This window comes from Hemiscyllium ocellatum, chromosome 14 (genome assembly GCF_020745735.1).
Source record: "Hemiscyllium ocellatum isolate sHemOce1 chromosome 14, sHemOce1.pat.X.cur, whole genome shotgun sequence".
NCBI classification, from domain to species: Eukaryota; Metazoa; Chordata; class Chondrichthyes; order Orectolobiformes; family Hemiscylliidae; genus Hemiscyllium; species Hemiscyllium ocellatum.
The window spans coordinates 68,215,110-68,232,841 of record NC_083414.1 but is presented as its reverse complement, the minus strand read 5'-3'; the positions used below and the strand labels follow the sequence as shown (position 1 = coordinate 68,232,841).

The 17,732-nt window shown below is 40.8% G+C and overlaps 1 protein-coding gene across 1 annotated transcript in view; it reads left to right on the top strand.

Moving 5' to 3' along the window:
• The window catches only part of dock3 (dedicator of cytokinesis 3), a 721,249-nt gene that overhangs the window by 295,442 nt on the left and 408,075 nt on the right, over window positions 1–17,732 (top strand). The window contains exon 10 of the mRNA XM_060835046.1: window positions 15,972–16,053. Coding sequence (XP_060691029.1) covers window positions 15,972–16,053 — 82 coding nt within the window. The remainder of the gene's footprint in view (window positions 1–15,971; window positions 16,054–17,732) is intronic.

The following is a 17,732-nucleotide window of genomic DNA, read 5'->3' as shown; positions in this document are numbered from 1 at the left end:
ATTAAATCTCTCTCTTTCTCTCTCTTTCTTTCTTTCTCACTATTTGGAGAGCTGCAGATTACCTTATGTAACATTACCTTACTTACATTATTTCTCCATTCTGACCGGATGGATTCTGCTTTTGCTTCTCAAGGATATACCATTGTTCCAACGTTGCAATGTTTTTCCTAAACAGCATGGTTTCCTCTTCCTTTTTCTCTTTCTGTAATTTTTTTTACTGAACACTTTATATCCTTTTATTATTAAGCGCTCTATTCTCACCATTTTCAAACCACATTTCCATTATTTCCACTACATCATACTCTGAGGCAACAAATGCCAGCAACATCCACATCCCACAAATGTTTAAAAATACTTTATTGTTTTGCTTTGAACTCAACAACTGTATTCAGCATACTTTGAAAATATATGTATACGATTGTAATTCTGCCTTTGCATCTTCTCCCATACATCCTATTATACTAATTCTTTCTCTGGTAATGTCAAACATTCTTAAGAGTCCTATTCTTTATTTCTCCTTCTGTGTCAGTACCCATACTCTCATTGATTTAATTTAAATCTTCCTAATCACATTTGTGATTTTCCCTTCAGGTTATTGGTCCCAAATCTGTTGAGGTACAACCCATCCCCTTTGAAAAGATGCCTTGCTTTCCAGTGCCTCAAGAATCGGGGCCTCACTGTACCTCAAGCCGTGTATTGATATTCTCCATCTTTCTATTTCCATCTGGCTATACTCTTGAGATCATGGTTTTTAACCTGATCCTTAGCTCCTGAACATATGACACGATGACCTCAATATGTGCATTCTCTATGTAATGATGAACAATGGATTTTGAGACTCCTGATTTTTCAAGTCAATGAAGCTCTTTTTTATTCCAGGTTCCTTTTGGTTGTAGCTAGGTGCACACACAGAGTACAAGAGTATCTTTGTCTTCCTTTACGTGAGCTGTAGGGGTAACTGATGGCAGTTCTCAAAGCTATCTCCTTAAGGCATTCTAATCCATACATGAGGATATTGGGCCAACAACACACACTAGCAAGGTTGAGGCTCACTTTTAACTAATGTCCCTGTGTACTCTTGAAGAGGGAAAAATACAAATATGTCTCTCTTCCAGACAGCTGTCTTTTTTACCATCATGTTCACAGCCTGAGATATTCACAGGGTTCACAGACATTAGAGTTTATTTTGCAGTGAATTCTACACTTTTAAGTCTATCCCTTTGAAACTTCTTTGATACATCAATAGGTGTGACTTTCCAGGTGTGTCTCTGTCCAGATAGTCACTGAATTTACATCCACAGGCATCTTTTAACTGTATATCTTTTTCTTTTTATATTATAGCCCTTGTTGGAATGAATGGTTGATATATCCATCGATAGTCTGGTTTTATGATCTGTGGTCCTTTTCATTGGCATCAGAAAGACTAACATCATGTACGATTTGCGAAAATTGTTACAAAAATGCATGTGACATCCTAATTATGGAATCTCCTATAAAAGCTGCAATTCTGTGTTTTTTGTTTCTCCTACACCATTCTTGTTCACTAGGAGATGGCATCATGAGCAAGCCATTTATCCTTTTGAACTCCACTATACAGTTAGATCCATTTTACTGCTCTATCCCAAATGCTTTGCTGTCTTTAATGTCTAGAAAGCTATCAACCTTCATCTTCAGTATACTCAGTGACTGGAAAAGTCTAAAATTCCCTCTCTTCTGAGAGAAGAAACGCGTCCTCATTTCAGGCCTAAATGATCTCTACCTCTTATTTTAATTCAGGGTCCTTGATTCTGCCCCTCCCTACCCCAGTCCATCAGAGGAAACATCTTTCCTGCATCTACCCTCATGAGCCATGCAAGAATTTTATATGTTCAATGAGATCATCTCCCATTCTATTTAACTCAAGAGATTGTAGGCTCGGTCTTCTTAAATTCTCCTGCAGGACAACCCCACAAGCAGTCTGGTAAACCTCCATTGCAGTCCTTCTATTCTTCGTGAGTAATGAGAAAAAGACTGTACATAGTACTCCAAGTCCAGTGTCACCAGGGCTCTATACATTTGCAGTAAAGTTTCTTTACTCCTTTATTCAGATCGTGTTACAGTAAAGGCTAATGTATTATTGCCTTCCTAATTCCTTGCTACAGCTGTAATTTAGCTTTTGGTGGCTTGCTTTCAACATCAACATTATAGAATCTCTTACCCTTTAAAATATACTCTGCATTTCTGTTATCACTGCACTGTTATCCTCTCTCTCCAACCACTTGTTGTCAGATTCACTGTTATCCCTGCACCACACGTGTTGCTCTCTTTGAGGCTCATTTTGTCATCCACATGCTGCTCTTACACTGCTCCTTCTTAAAGCTTGGTTTGTAATCCTCCCACTGCTCTCAGAGTACTCTCTCTGAGGATCACTTTGTAATCTCCTCACTACTCTATCTCAAACTCACTCTTTTATCCTCTCACCGCACTTGCACTGTTTCCCCCACACTTTGCTCGAGCCTCTCACTAATCTTCATCTGTATAGATTGATACTGTACTATGAATGGTGCAACCTTGGATGAGATCATCTAATCACATATATGCAGGGAATGATTTTAGATTAGATTCCCTATGGTATGGAAACAGGCCCTTTGAAGTCCACATCGACCCTCCGAAGAGTGTTCCCCCCCCAGATCCCCAACCTATATTTACCCCTGACTAATGTACCTGTGGTGATAAACACTATGGGCAATTTAACATAGCCAATTCACCTGACCCGCACATCTTTGGAATGTGGGAGGAAACCAGAGCACCTGGAGGAAACCCACGCAAACACTGGGAGAACGTGCAAACTCCACACAGACAGTTGCCTGAGGCAGGAATCGAAGCCGGGTCACTGGCACTGTGAGGCAGTAGTGGTAACCGCTGAGCCACTGTGCCGCCCCAGGTAGGGTATCAGGCTTAGTTTCACCTGTCTTTTTATCAACTGTTGTATCGTAGCACTCAAGATGCTCATGTAGAATACCTCCAGTATGGAAGCAGGCCATTCAGCCCCTTGAATGTTCACTGAACCTTTGAAAAGCATCCTATGCTATCCCTGTAACCCTGCGTTCCACATGGCTAATCCACCCAATCTGCAAATTGCTCAACACCATGGACAATCTAGCATAGCCAATCCAGCTAATCTGCATGTCTTTGGACTGTGGCAGGAAACCCACTGTACTCAGAGGAAACCCACACAGACATGGGAAGAATGTGCAAACTCCACAAACAGTTACCCAAGGGTGGAATCGAACATGGGTTCCTGTGAGTTAGCAGTGCTAACCACTGAGCCACCGTGCCATCCCAGTAGCTTGTAGTCCAGTATCTTTCCAGAAAATTTCAGGTGTACACACAAAAATTATTCCTTTGGTGAACTTCTGAATGGGATTTCAAGTGTCAGAAGCCATTAAGGTAAAATGGAAATTCTTAGATCTTTAACATCTATGGATACTGTGAAGTGCATCACTGAAAGCAACTATGATAATGCACTTGTGTAATGTTAGATATGTAAGGTGATGGATTAAGATGATTATTTTGCCATAGGTAGTGTTTGGCTTTTTGAGTACAGCCTGCAATCACCCAGCTATTGTGATCTTGTAACCTCAGTTGTTATGGGATAATACCCAGTTGATGTTAGTGCTACACAAGTCGGCCACCCGAAAGCAACCTGGCTGGATAGATCATGATTTTTTTTAACTTTATTTGCCAAAATGATCTTTTACTGAATGAAAAGTTGGCAATGTTTCAATCTTTGTTCACACAGAAATGAAGATAACATGAAAAAAAAATCTTATAACCCATTTGAAGATTTTCAAATATCATGGAAATCACAGAAGCACTTTTTTATATATTGAACAGAAACAAAAGCTTTATATTGGAATCCATACACCCTGATATAGCACGTAAACATTGTTGTTGCAATTCTAAGAACATCAAATACTATATCACTAACAAAATCCAATCCAGCTTATTTTTGAGAGAGAGAGAGTGAGACTTCATAAATACTTTGATAGGATTGAAGTAATTAAAATTTCAACTCAACTGCTGGAACTTTAAATAACCCTTTCTTGGTTCTGTCTTTATAAAACAGGACACAAATAACCTCCCAGGAATATGAACGAACCAAAGCTTCTACTGAGAGTGTGGAATAAAATAGAAGGTTAAGGCTACAACAGAAGGAGATCACTATTAGTAAGAAAATGGCACGAAGCAAATTAATGAGGTGAAATACTAACAAATTATCAGGGCTTGTTAATCTACAATCCAAAGTACTAAAGGTGTAGTCCTGTTAATATTGGATGCATTGGTGGTCAACTTTGAAACTCTGTAGTTTGGAAGGTACAAATGTAACCTCACTATTTATAAAGGGAGGGAAAGAGAAAAAAGAATGATAAGATCAGTTAGCCTAAAATCAGTACTGAGGAAAATGCTAAAGTCTATTATAAAAGATGTGTTAATAGAATAGTTCAAAAGCGTTAATGAGATTTTAAAAAGCCAGCCTGGCTTTATGGAAGGCTAACAAATCTACTGGAGTTTTTTGAAGATGTAACTAATAGAATAGGTGAGAGAGAACCAGTGGAATTTCAAAAGGCCTTTTATAAGGTCCCTCTGAAGAAATTAGTGAGCAAATTTAAAGTACATGAGAAATTGGGTAAAATGTTGACATGGAATGAGAATTGGTTGCCAGTCAGAACCAGAGGTTTCTTTTTCCAAATATCAGGAAGTGACTAATGAGGTACCGCAAGGATTATGCTATTCACAATATATATGATATCCTGGAATAATGACAAAACCCAAATGAGCATGATTGTGATTTATGAGGAGGATGCAAGAAGGCATATAAGCTTGCGTATTGATAGTGAGGACAATTGTCAGAGATATAGCAGGATATTGGATAGTGAGGAAGATAGTCAGACGATATAGCAGGAATTGGATAGTGAGGAGGATTGTCAGAGGATACAGCAGGCTATAGATCAGCTGGAGGCATGGGCAGAAAAATGGCTTATAGTGTTTAATCTAGACAAATGTGAAGTGATGCATTTTGAAGGGTCAAGTACAGGTGGAAATTATACAATGAATGGCAGGACTCTTAGGAGTTTGATATGCAGAGGGATCTGGGTGTGCAGGTCCATAGGTCACTGAAAGTGCCAGTGCAGGTTAGTAAGGTCATAAAAAAAGGCCTGCCTTAATTGGAAAGGACATTGAGTGTAAGGATAGGCAAGTTATGCTGCAGCTTTAGGCCACACTTGGAATATTGTGTGCAGTTATGGTCACCACACTACCAGACAGATGTGAATGCTTTGGAGAAGGTGCAGAAAAGGTTTACCAGTGTATTGCTGGTATGGAGAGTTTTCGCTATGAAGAAAAATTGGATAGACTGGGTTTATTTCCAATGAAATGCAGGAGGTTGAGGGGTGACCTGATCGAAATTTATAAGATTGTGAATGGCATGGATAGAGTTCTGAGGCTTTTTCCCAAGGGGGAGGGGTCAATTACTAGGGGCCACAAGTTCAAGGTGTGTAATAGGAGTTGGAATTTAATAGTGTTTTAAATGGAATTTAAAAGAGATGTGCAAGGCAAGTTTTTCATGCAAAGAATGGTGAGTGCCTGGAACATATTGCCACAGGAAGTAGTGGAAGGAGACACAATGGCTGCACTCAATAAGCAGCTGCATGAATACATGAATAGGAAGGGAATAGTGGGATACAGATCCTGTAAGTGAAAATAGTTTTAACAAGGCAGGGCAAAATGTGTCAGCACAGGCTTGGAGGGCTGAAGGGCCTGTTGCTATGCTGTAATTGCTCTTTGTTCTTTGATAGCAGATGCATGGTCTCCCTGCTATAGGAAGGATATTGTGAAACTTGAAAGGGTTCAGAAAAGATTTTACAAGGATGTTGCCAGGGTTGGAGGGTTTGAGCTATAGGGAGTGGCTGAATAAGCTGGGCTATTTTCCCTGGAACGTCGGAGGCTGAGGAGTGAACTTAAAGAGGTTTATAAAATCATGAGGGGCTTGGAAAATAGACAAGGTCCCTACCCCAGGACAGGGGAGTCCGAAACTGGAGGGCTCTTGGAATGCTAAATTAAATAAATGAGTTTGTCTGTGAGTTTGGAGTTAACAATTAGCTTTTAAACTGAAATAGCTAAAATTGTAAGCTAAAGACATTAACCAGAGTTTCAAGACAGTCTAGTTGAAGATTTGTAGCTCGGGTGTCCGTTGTTGTGGTTCTGTTCGCCGATCTGGAAGTTTTCGCTGCAAACGTTTCGTTCCCTGGCTAGGGAACATCATCAGTGCTATTGGAGCCCCCTGTGAAGCGCTGCTTTGATGTTTCGTCCGGTATTTATAGTGGTTTGTTCTTGCCGCTTCCGGGTGTCAGTTTCAGCTGTAGTAGTTTGTATGTGGGGTCCAGGTTGATGTGTCTGTTGATGGATCTTCTTGCCGTTTCCGGGTGTCAGTTTTAGCTGTAGTGGTTTGTATATGGGGTCCAGGTCTATGTGTCTGTTAATGGAGTTTGTGGATGAATGCCATGCCTCTAGGAATTCCCTGGCTGTTCTCTGTCTGGCTTGTCCTATGATGGTAGTGTTTTCCCAGTCAAATTCATGTTCCTGGTTGTCTGAGTGTATGGCTACTAGGGATAGCTGGTCGTGTCGTTTTGTGGCTAGCTGATGTTCGTGGATGCGGATTGTTAGCTGTCTTCCTGTTTGTCCTATATAGTGTTTTGTGCAGTCCTTGCATGGTATTTTGTAAACTACGTTAGTTTGGCTCGTGCTGGCTATTGAAAGTAACCACCCCAACACACACAAACGAAGCTGCATCAGGACACTATTCAAAAGAGCCACAACACACTGCAGTGCACCAGAACTGCGAAAAGAGGAAGAGGAACACCTATACAAGGTATTCGCCAAAAACGGATACCCACCCAACTTTATCACCAGATGCCTAAGAGATAGAACACGGAACGAGGACATGCCACAACCAAAAGGACTAGCCACACTACCATACGTCAGGAGCGTCTCAGAACTGACAGCCAGACTACTGCGACCCTTAGGACTCATAACAGCACACAAGCCAACTTCCACACTCAGACAACAACTCACTAGAACAAAGGACCCAATAGCCAGCACGAGCCAAACTAACGTAGTTTACAAAATACCATGCAAGGACTGCACAAAACACTATATAGGACAAACAGGAAGACAGCTAACAATCCGCACCCACGAACATCAGCTAGCCACAAAATGACACGACCAGCTATCCCTAGTAGCCATACACTCAGACAACCAGGAACATGAATTTGACTGGGAAAACACTACCATCATAGGACAAGCCAGACAGAGAACAGCCAGGGAATTCCTAGAGGCATGGCATTCATCCACAAACTCCATTAACAGACACATAGACCTGGACCCCATATACAAACCACTACAGCTGAAACTGACACCTGGAAACGGCAAGAAGATCCATCAACAGACACATCAACCTGGACCCCACATACAAACTACTACAGCTGAAACTGACACCCGGAAGCGGCAAGAACAAACCACTATAAATACCGGACGAAACATCAAAGCAGCGCTTCACAGGAGGCTCCAATAGCACTGATGATGTTCCCTAGCCAGGGAACGAAACGTTTGCAGCAAAAACTTCCAGCTCGGCGAACAGAACCACAACAGTTTCAAGACAACTAAACAAAGACCTTAATGGGGAAGAATTTTCAGACTCTTATTTTCAGTCTGTCCTGGGAACTCATTTTAGAGACAGGAATGTTTCTCTCATTCAAAAGGCTGGTGGAAAAAAAGTGAAGTTCTTAAAAAAAGAGAAAAGGAATTAAAGCTGCATCTATAATAGTTCAACATTAGAAAGAAGCTGTCAGGAACATAATAATAATTGAAAACATAGAAACCAGAAGCAGGTCATTCGGCCCTTCAAGCCTGGTCTATCATTTGATATGATCATCTGTCTCAATGCCATTTTCCTGCTTTCTCCCCATACATCTTCATATGTTTAAGATCTAATAATTTGGCTTTCTTGAATATATTCAGTGACTCGGTCTCCACAGAATTCTGTTGTAGAGAATTCCACAGGCTCACAGTGAAGAAATCTTCATTCATCATAGACCTAAATGGTCTATCCAATATATTAGTACTGTATGTCCTAGTTCTAGACTCCCCCAGTCTGGGAAAACTTCCTTCTTAGAGCTAGTCTCTCCAGCCCTGTTAGAATTTTGTATGTTTCAATCAGATCCCCTCCCATCCTTCTAAACAGCAGTGAACATAGGCGCAGTTGAATTAATCTCTCCTCATAGGACAACTCTGCCATCATTGGGATTAGCCTAGTGAACCTGCATGGCACTCCCTCTACGGCAAGCAAATTCTTTCTTAGGTAGGTAGCCAAAGCTGCACACAGGTGTGGTCTCACTGAGGCTCTGTATAGGTGCAGTAAAACATCCCTACTTCTGAACTCAAATCCTCTTGTGATGAAGGCTAACATACAATTTGCCTTATTTGCTTGCTCTACCTGCCAGTCTACTGTTATTAATTGGTGCACAAGGACACCCAGATCCCTCTGCGAATCCATAGTTCCCGACATATTACAATTTAAATACCACTCATCCATTCTGCTATTTTTGCCATGCTATATTAGTGTTATAGAGTCATAGAGATATACAGCAAGGAAACAGACGCTGTGCTCCAAATAGTTCATATCTACCAGATATCCTAACTTACTCTAATCCCATTTGCCAGCATTTAGCCCATATTTCTTAAACCCTTCCTATTCATGTCTCCGAGTAAAAAGTGAGGTCTGCAGATGCTGGAGATCAGAGCTGAAAATGTGTTGCTGGTTAAAGCGCAGCAGGTCAGGCAGCATCCAAGGAACAGGAAATTCGATGTTTCGGGCACAAGCCCTTCATCGGGAATGAGGAAAGTGTGTCCAGCAGGCTAAGATAAAAGGTAGGGAGGAGGGACTTGGGGGAGGAGCAATGGAGATGTGATAGGTGGAAGGAGGTCAAGGTGAGGGTGATAGGCCGGAGTGGGGTGGAGGCGGAGAGGTCAGGAAGAAAATTGCAGGTTAGGAGGGCGGTGCTGAGTTTGAGGGAATTGACTGAGACAAGGTGGGGGGGAGGGGAAATGAGGAAACTGGAGAAATCTGAGTTCATCCTTGTGGTTGGAGGGTTCCCAGGCGGAAGATGAGGTGCTCTTCCTCCAACCGTCGTGTTGTTATGTTCTGGCGATCACCATCTTCACCCCATTTCAGTCATCAGACTTAACCTTTATGTCGGAGAAAGTGAAAACTGCAAATGCTAGAGAGTTATAGTCAAAAAGTGTGGCACTGGAAAAGCACAGCAGGTCAAGCAACATCAAAGGAACAGGAGAGTTGACATTTCAGGCAAATGCCTTTCATCAGGAATGCGGAGGGGGAAGGGGGCTGAGAGATAAATAGGGAGTGAGGTTGGGGCTGGGGGTGAAGATGGGTGGGAAGGCAATAGATGGATGCAGGTGGGAGGTAATTGTAATAGGTTGGTGGGGAAGGTGGAATACCTGAGAAGGAAGATGGCAGATAGGACAGGTCAAGAGGAAGATGCTAAGTTGGAGGGTTGGATCTGGGATGAGGTCGGGGGGATGGTGGTGAAGAGGGGAGGTAAAGTCGATGTTTATGCCATAAGGTTGTAGGATCCTGACGCAGAAGATGAGGCGTTCTTCCTCCACTTTGCAGGTGGCTTTGATTTGATGGTGGAAGAGTCACAGGACTTGCATGTCCTTGGGGGAGTAGGAGGGGGAGTTTAAGTGATTGGCAGTGGGGGTGTTTGATGCATGTATCTATTTTGTGCTATGTCTAGTTGCTAGAATGCCAAGATTCAAACAGTGACATATGTAAAAGAACATCCAGTATCGGGTGAAGATGGTGAGGGAGGGTATTGAGTTGGACAACAGGAGAAGTATTACCAGAACTTCCAGTAACAGATGGTGACAGTGAAGGAAGCCACTACACAAGGCAGCAAGATCAGCCGAATGGACCCTCACCGGAGGGTGTGTCTTTGAGGGAAAGAAACCTCATGGGGATAAAGATCAGACACAAGGGATTTCCTCATCCAAGTGTAAACCAGATAATTCCATATGAATACTTTTTTAAAAAATTGCCACTTCCTTTCATGTTTGTAATAACCCAATGCCTGCGGAATAAAGAATCCCTACATTGTGATCTTTTGGCCATCTTGTGTTCAAATTTCATGTTACATATAGTTTACCGAATTTTCCAATGGCATGCTTACAGTTTATTTTTTTCACAATTCACTCTGAAGTTATTTCTTGTTTCCAATTGTAGTTCCCATTGATTTAGCTTAATATGTGAAATTGACAAGAGTACAGCCAATTACAATAATGTGCTCTGTGAGTTTGACTGTAGAATTAATTCAGAGTGAAGTTGTTATATGAATATTTTGTGACGTTGTTAGCAGAAGACTGCTGGGTACACCTTTCCTGCTCAATGTGCTATCCTTTATTCAATAGTACACTTACTTGTGGAATGTGAATTTGGCTGTAACTGATCTTATGTGGTGTATATAACTTTGGGAACAATTGGGAATTAAGTGAAAGTTGTTGTAAAAACAGAAAATGCAAGAGAAACATGGCAGATCTGGTAGCGAAAAACATTCATAATATTTTGACTCCAATGAAAATTGTACCCATCTTGAGAAAGATTTTTTTTGTACTTCTGCTCAAATTCATTTCCACATTGTTCAATGCTATGTCAATGAACCAGCAAAATTTGGGCCAGTTTTTAAAATTTAATTTTCAAACATAGGTTAAAGAAATTTGCATTTGATATAATGAAGCATCGTAACATGAATCACGACAATTAATACAACTCGATACAAGCTTCCCATTTAAAAAAAGTTGTATAGTCAACAATGTTACATACAACCTGTGAGTAATCAGATTTTAAATGGTAAAAATTATTTTTTAAAAATGTACTGGATCAGTTAAGTAAGCATTTCTATCATCTGCTGAACTATCTCATATTGAGGCTTAATGTCAGTCTTTTACTTGATAAATACACTCATGAAACAGTTTATAAAAGTAAAACCTCTAGGCCAGATTTTCCAACGAATAGCAATCTCATGCAGATTGCCACTGATTGGAAAATCCGACCAAGATGTTTTACTGTTATAGACTGTTTAACAGGTGTGTTATCTCATATGGAATGCTACTCCAACCCTTTTTTAAAATGCAAGGACAGAGCTTTGATTTTCTGACAGGAGAATCCAATCTGGCTTCCTCAGGAATGCGGAGTAGTATTTCCATTCTGACAGTTCTTTTGTATTGCAGAACTGTCACAGGATGGAACACACCCCATTTTCATAGACGTTAGCTCATATGATCTGGAAATCAATGGTCCAGAAACACAGACAGCCACTTTTAACTGCTATTATAAATGGCAAGTCTGTAAGATGTGAGAGGTTAGGATCTAGAGAGGGTAGGTGAGTAGGGTGTCAGGTAAGTAGAGTACCAGATGGGGGAGCAGATGAAGATGAATATTGGTTATGAGATATGTGGTTGGGTACAGCAGTGGGAACGGGGGTTTCAGGTCCATGGGTGGGATGATAACCACATAGCCAAATCAGGTTTAGAACCAGGAAAGGGGGTTCACAGAGTCATAGAGGTGTACAGCATGGACTCTTTGATGGAGAGGGAGAACCCACGGGTTCTGTTACAATCGGAAAGGCTGTTGAGGAGTTGAGCATGTTTTGCTCCCATGTCATTTGCAGATATCATGTTGGCCATGTGCGTATTCAAGACTCTTGCATCTACCCGATCTTTTTACATCACTGGATCTGACCTTGCATCAACGATGACTCTTACCCATACAGGGTCATTTCCATGGTTTCTACACCAAACTTCATCCCAGTAGTAAACTGTCTCTCTCGCTTAGCAGAGTCTTGTTGTTCCTGATGCTATTTCACATCCAACCTTGGCCCTAGAAGATCAAATTTAACCTGGTCCAGACTCTTCTCATTAGCAACTCTGCTGGAGCTATCCCTATGGTTGAGTGAGGAGGTGGTCCAATGATCAAATAGCAACTTGGACAGTTAAGTATCAAGTGAAGTTGTAAGCTGTTTGTTGAAGTTGAAAATGTGTTGCTGGTTAAAGCACAGCAGGTTAGGCAGCATCCAAGGAACAGGAAATTCGACGTTTCGGGCCAGAGCCCTTCATCAGCCCTTCATCCCATTCCTGATGAAGGGCCCTGGCCCGAAACGTCGAATTTCCTGTTCCTTGGATGCTGCCTAACCTGCTGTGCTTTAACCAGCAACACATTTTCAGCTCTGATCTCCAGCATCTGCAGACCTCACTTTTTACTCAACAATTATCTGTAGCCAACCCTACCGAAAATCCGTGTATCACAAAAGATGCTCACAGTTTTCTATCATTGTTCCCAATTGTAACAAATGAACTCCATGCACATCCAGCCACTTTGAGTGGGCATCCACAATAATTAAGAACATTGGGCCTATGAAGGTATTAGCATAGTTGACGTGCAACCAAGTCCTGGGTTTACCTGGCCATTCTCACAATTATGGAGGATACTGCTAGTGGTAATTTTTGTCTTTGTATGCATTCTGGGCAGTGCCCCACCAACAATGTCTGAATCTAGTACTAGCTACCAGATATAACTTTTCACCAGCATCTCATTTTGGAAACCCCTGGGTGATCCAACCAGTATCTGAAGGCAGCCTTTGCTCAAGACAATCACTCTTATTCCCTATAATAATGTGCCGTTCTCTACAGTGATCTGGTCTCTCTGCATCCAAAAGTGTTTCAGTTCTGGTTGTGATGGCCGTTTAATATCCCCCATCACCACCAGCTGTTTAAGTTTTGCTATGACCTGATCTTTTTGCGTCCAGAATCTGATATTGCCAGCTGTGACTGGAAGTGTGTCCAGAAAGTTTAAAACCATTGTGGACTCTCCCAGTGGCAGTGCCACTGGTGGTGGATCTGCCAATGGAAGGCAGCTCAATCCATTGGCATTTGCTACCTGGCCGTCCTGGACAGCGTTACGACATGTAATCATATGCACTTAGTATTAGAACCTCCCATTGTATTCAATCTGAAACACAGGGCGGAATTGCCTTGTCCTCTTTATGCAGATCTAGCAGGGGTTTGTGCTGCACTATTTGACTCAAAATGCAGCACTTCACATTTCTCTAAACTAAACTCCATCTGCCACTCTCAGTCCATTGGCTCATCTGATCAAGATTCCATTGTAATCCGAGGTAATCTTCTTCGCTGTCCACTACATCTCTAATTTTGCAAGTCTGCAAACTTACTAACTATACCTCTTAAGGTCACGTTCAAATCATTTATATAAATGACGAAAAGTAGTGGACCCAGCACTGATACTTGTGGCACTCCACTGGTCACAGGCCTCCAATCTGAGGATTCTGGGTAATCCAAGACTGAGGATGGGAAAAATTTCTGGCTATAACAGGCTGCTTCTTTTTTGAGGAATTTTAGGTGTAGGTGGTGATTTCCTCCAGTAATGAATACCGGAGTTTTCTTACTCCATTTAGGCCTTGTGAGACTCCTTCTGAGTAAAGTCCACATACTGGCAGCAACTACACTTGACTTGCAGCCAGATCCAGAAGAAAATTTTAATCATTTGGCAAGGCTTAGTTTTGTTTTAGAGCTTTGCTGTGGGCTGACCTAGAGTCCTTCTTTCAGGATATGTACTGAGTGAGGCTATGCAATTGCCTTCACTCAAGTGGTGTTCCCAAATTAATGTCAGCCAAATTAATGAGGATGTACACTTCCACTGGAATACGCTGCTACTTGTGCTCTACTTGCCACATTTTCCAATGATAAAACCAGTTGTAGTGTTTGTTGAAGTCCTGTTGGGCTTTGGTTAGTAGGTGCTTATACATAGTTACATCATTAATTCCAGTCCTGTCGCCACTGAAATAACTTCACAGGGGCCAGTATCTTGCTGCCAAGAATCCCTAGTTCTGAGAAAGCTGGATCAGTATCAGCCCTCAGAGTGAACAGAACCTCTGAGACTCCTGTTTATTTTTCCTAAGGGGCAACTTTTTTATGCGGAGAGGGTGGCGCACGTATGGAATGAGCTGCCAGAGGAAGTGGTGGAGCAGGTACAATTACAGCATTTAAAAGGCTGAGAGACTCCTGTTTATATTTTTTTAATTTTATTAACCAAATTGCAAAAACAGTTTAAAACAAACTGTTACATTACAGCTGCATACAAAAGACAGCAATTTTACATGGGAGAGGAGCAAAGCCAGGCCCCAAACCCTGAGACTCCTGTTTATTTTTTTTTCCCCACACTACCGCCTAACTGCGGTAGTGCTTATTTTTCCCCCCAGCACCCATGGTGTGTGTGTGTGCAGGTGTGAGACGCAGTGAGAGACGAGGTGTACAAATCTTTATTCAATTTCCACCACCAGGAAGATAGGAAAACACCCGGGTGGCCCGTGACAAGCAGTGCCCTTCACATCAAAGGGCAATGCTGTGTGATCAAAACAGCGAAAGGGGAGGGCAGGGACTAAATCAAAATAGAGTTGGAGGGGGAAATGATGCACTCCACTCCCTGCAGCGCCCACCTCTCCCTGAACAACTCCAGGGTGTTGGTGGACACCGCGTGCTCCTTCTCCAAGGACACCCGGGCCCTAACGTAACCGCGGAGAGACTCCTGTTTATTTTTTTTTATTTTATTAAACAAATTACAAAACAGTCTACAATAAACATTGACAGCTGTACAAGAGACAGCAATTTTACAAGGGAGAGGAGCAGCAAAGCTAGGCCCCAAACCCTACCGTTCAACCAGTTTATAGGGAGATGGGGATAAACCTCAAATCCCGAGACTCCTGTTTATAGCTGTTAGCCAGAGCTCCCTGATTGGACCAGATTAACAGCTCCAATCAGGGAACTCACATATTTAATGATGTCCAGCTGACTGACCTCGTTACAGTAATTGCTGTATTTAATAGACAAACTTTTCCTGAGTACCTATTAATTTCAACAGAATCCTCTGAATTTTCCAATTTAATGGAGACTTTTGGAGTTCCAGGCATAGAAGAATTGCCAATTTCTTGGCAATTCTTTAAGAGTCTGCTATGATGGGGATTCCATAGGGTCCCCTTATACATGTACCTACACATTTTAAAAAATAGGTTCAAACTCTTTTAATATGTATCTATTTGCTGCCTTTGTACCCAAGCAAAGCAGCACAATTTTTTTGATATTCCTCAAAGGCTTCCAAATTACTGCAATTATCAGAAACACATGACAGTGCTTGATTCATCTAGATGCCTGGCTAGATTTGTTGTCACCTTAAATATGATTTTATCGTAAAATAAAACATTGCAGGAAATCACTTTGGGCTGGAGGTAATATTTACTTAAACTTCTGTAACCTTTCGTACAAATTAATTTATGCTATTCAAGAAACCATTTGGTGAAGGATAGAACTGGAGCCATTCTTTATGCATTTAGTATTACCTTTAGAATGACACAGTGCAAGCATACACCTCCTAACCCAACAACCAAAGTTTAAGTCTCTGAATTTTTGCAAGGGCTCGTCTGAATGCCCAGTTTATGTTAACCTCTATATAACAAAACACAATGAATACACAAATAACCATGCTAATTTTGATAGAATCAGAACACGGGCATACCTAACAAAATTATGAACTCCATCTTTTATGTCACACAGTTCAAAATGTTCTCTGCACATGTAACAAAAGTCTTTGGGCAAAATCTTTAGTTCTGCAGTTTGCTGTTTCTCATGGTTCAAGTGGAAGTCATATTTTTTTCTAATCTCTGACAATACTGGAACTGATTATGTCTGAACAAATCTTTTCCTTAAGCAAACTTGCTAAAAGACGTTCATAAGCTGACTTAGATGTATTCCTCAAAAAATACTTAATTACGTTTTCTTTTCTTTCGCAGTGAGAGGTTTATGGTGAGGCTGAATAAGAATGGAATGCCAAGAAACCCTGAGAAAATAGATCGGATGTGTGCATTATTTACGGTAAAATCCTTGCTTGCCATTTTAGTGTTTTATTCTTTTAAAAGAAATTCAATTCCTTAAGTTGTAAATGAAATTAAACTCTGTGTATGAAGGTATTGTCATGAAAGATTTTTGTTAAATCTTGCATCAAACATATCAGTTTATTAGAGGCCAGGTTCTATAAATATTCAGGTTTTAGTTTGAGGACAAAAGGAGCTGCTTTTCCCTCAATGATATTCTTTCTCCTTTCAGGATAATGAGAATGTTAGTAAAGAAACTATTAACACAAGAAACACAACATCAAATTTGAATATAAAGTGTATTGGTACTCTACAAATTAGACGTTAACAACATAAAGAAAATACGATTCCTTTCATCTTTCTCAGTCATTTTTTCTTTTTAGGTATGCTGTTAGGTTAGGTTAGGCTATTATACTAGCACTCATTCATAAATGTGAAAAATTTCTTAAATATGTCCCATTCACAAATAGCAGAACAAATCAAATCCGGCCAATTATTGTCCCAATCTATATAAACAAAGTGACAGATCGGGTTATCAACAATATGACTATGCGGTACTTGCACAACAATAACCTGTTCACTGATCCTAAGTATAGGTTCTACCAGAGTCACTCAGCTCCTGACCTTCTTTCAGTCTTAGTCCAAACATGGACAAACAAGCTGAACTTAAGAGGTGTGCTGAGGGTGTTTGCCCTTGACATCAAGGCAGGATTTGACTGAATGAGCTGTCATGGGTAAATCACCACAAGTTACCTTAAATTCAGCTACTTATTAAAAAATCTCACAGACAATCAAATACTGAAACAATAATTTAAACTTTACTAAGACTTCTCAAGTAAGCAAATATAAGCCTGCAACCCAACTTAGCTATTACACAATTAATGGTGAAATCTGACCAGATTGTTATCAACCAATAGGAAGTTTCCAGAGTTTGTTCCTTCTGCAGTGTTGTTCTTTGAAGTTCTGCTGTTGACTTGTTGTGGTGTTTGATTCTTATACAGTTTTCTCTCTTTCAAGTTTTTACTGTGGCATTATTGATAAATGATAGATTTTTTCATACCCAATACTGATTTCACATCTGCAGCTTGCCTTCTCATCAAAAATAACTCTTTGTCCCTTGTTACCTTCGGGGTTAGTTGTCTGTATAACATATAGCTTTTTTCCTGCAATTTACTTCAGAATGTTGCTTCTGCAGGCAAGTCTAATTGCCCATTTGTCACAAGACAGCAGATAATTAAGTGTTGTCTCCTGTCCTCCAGGAAACAGCTTGTTTACATTGTTTCTGTAGCTCCTTCTTCCCAGGGATGTCAATTCACATGTTGATGTAACTCCTTTTATAACAGTTTCTTGCTGTCCCTTTCATCTCAAGAAACAGTTTATTCCAAAAAGAGTTATTGCTGTTTCTTTCAATGTGGTAGAAATATGGAACTGCCTGAAAGGGTTTTGGGGACAGATATTGTCACAACATTAAAGAAACATTTTGAGAGCACTTAAAAATGTCATTCCATCGTAGGCTGTGAACCAAATGCAGGTAAATGGAATTAGTGTAGTTCAGTGTTTGATCATGGCTAATCTGGCAATCCTCAACTCCACTTTCCTGCTTTTTCTCCATAACCCTTGATACCTTTGAAATTAAACCTCTGTCTTAAATATAATTAACAGCCCAGCCTCTACAGCTCT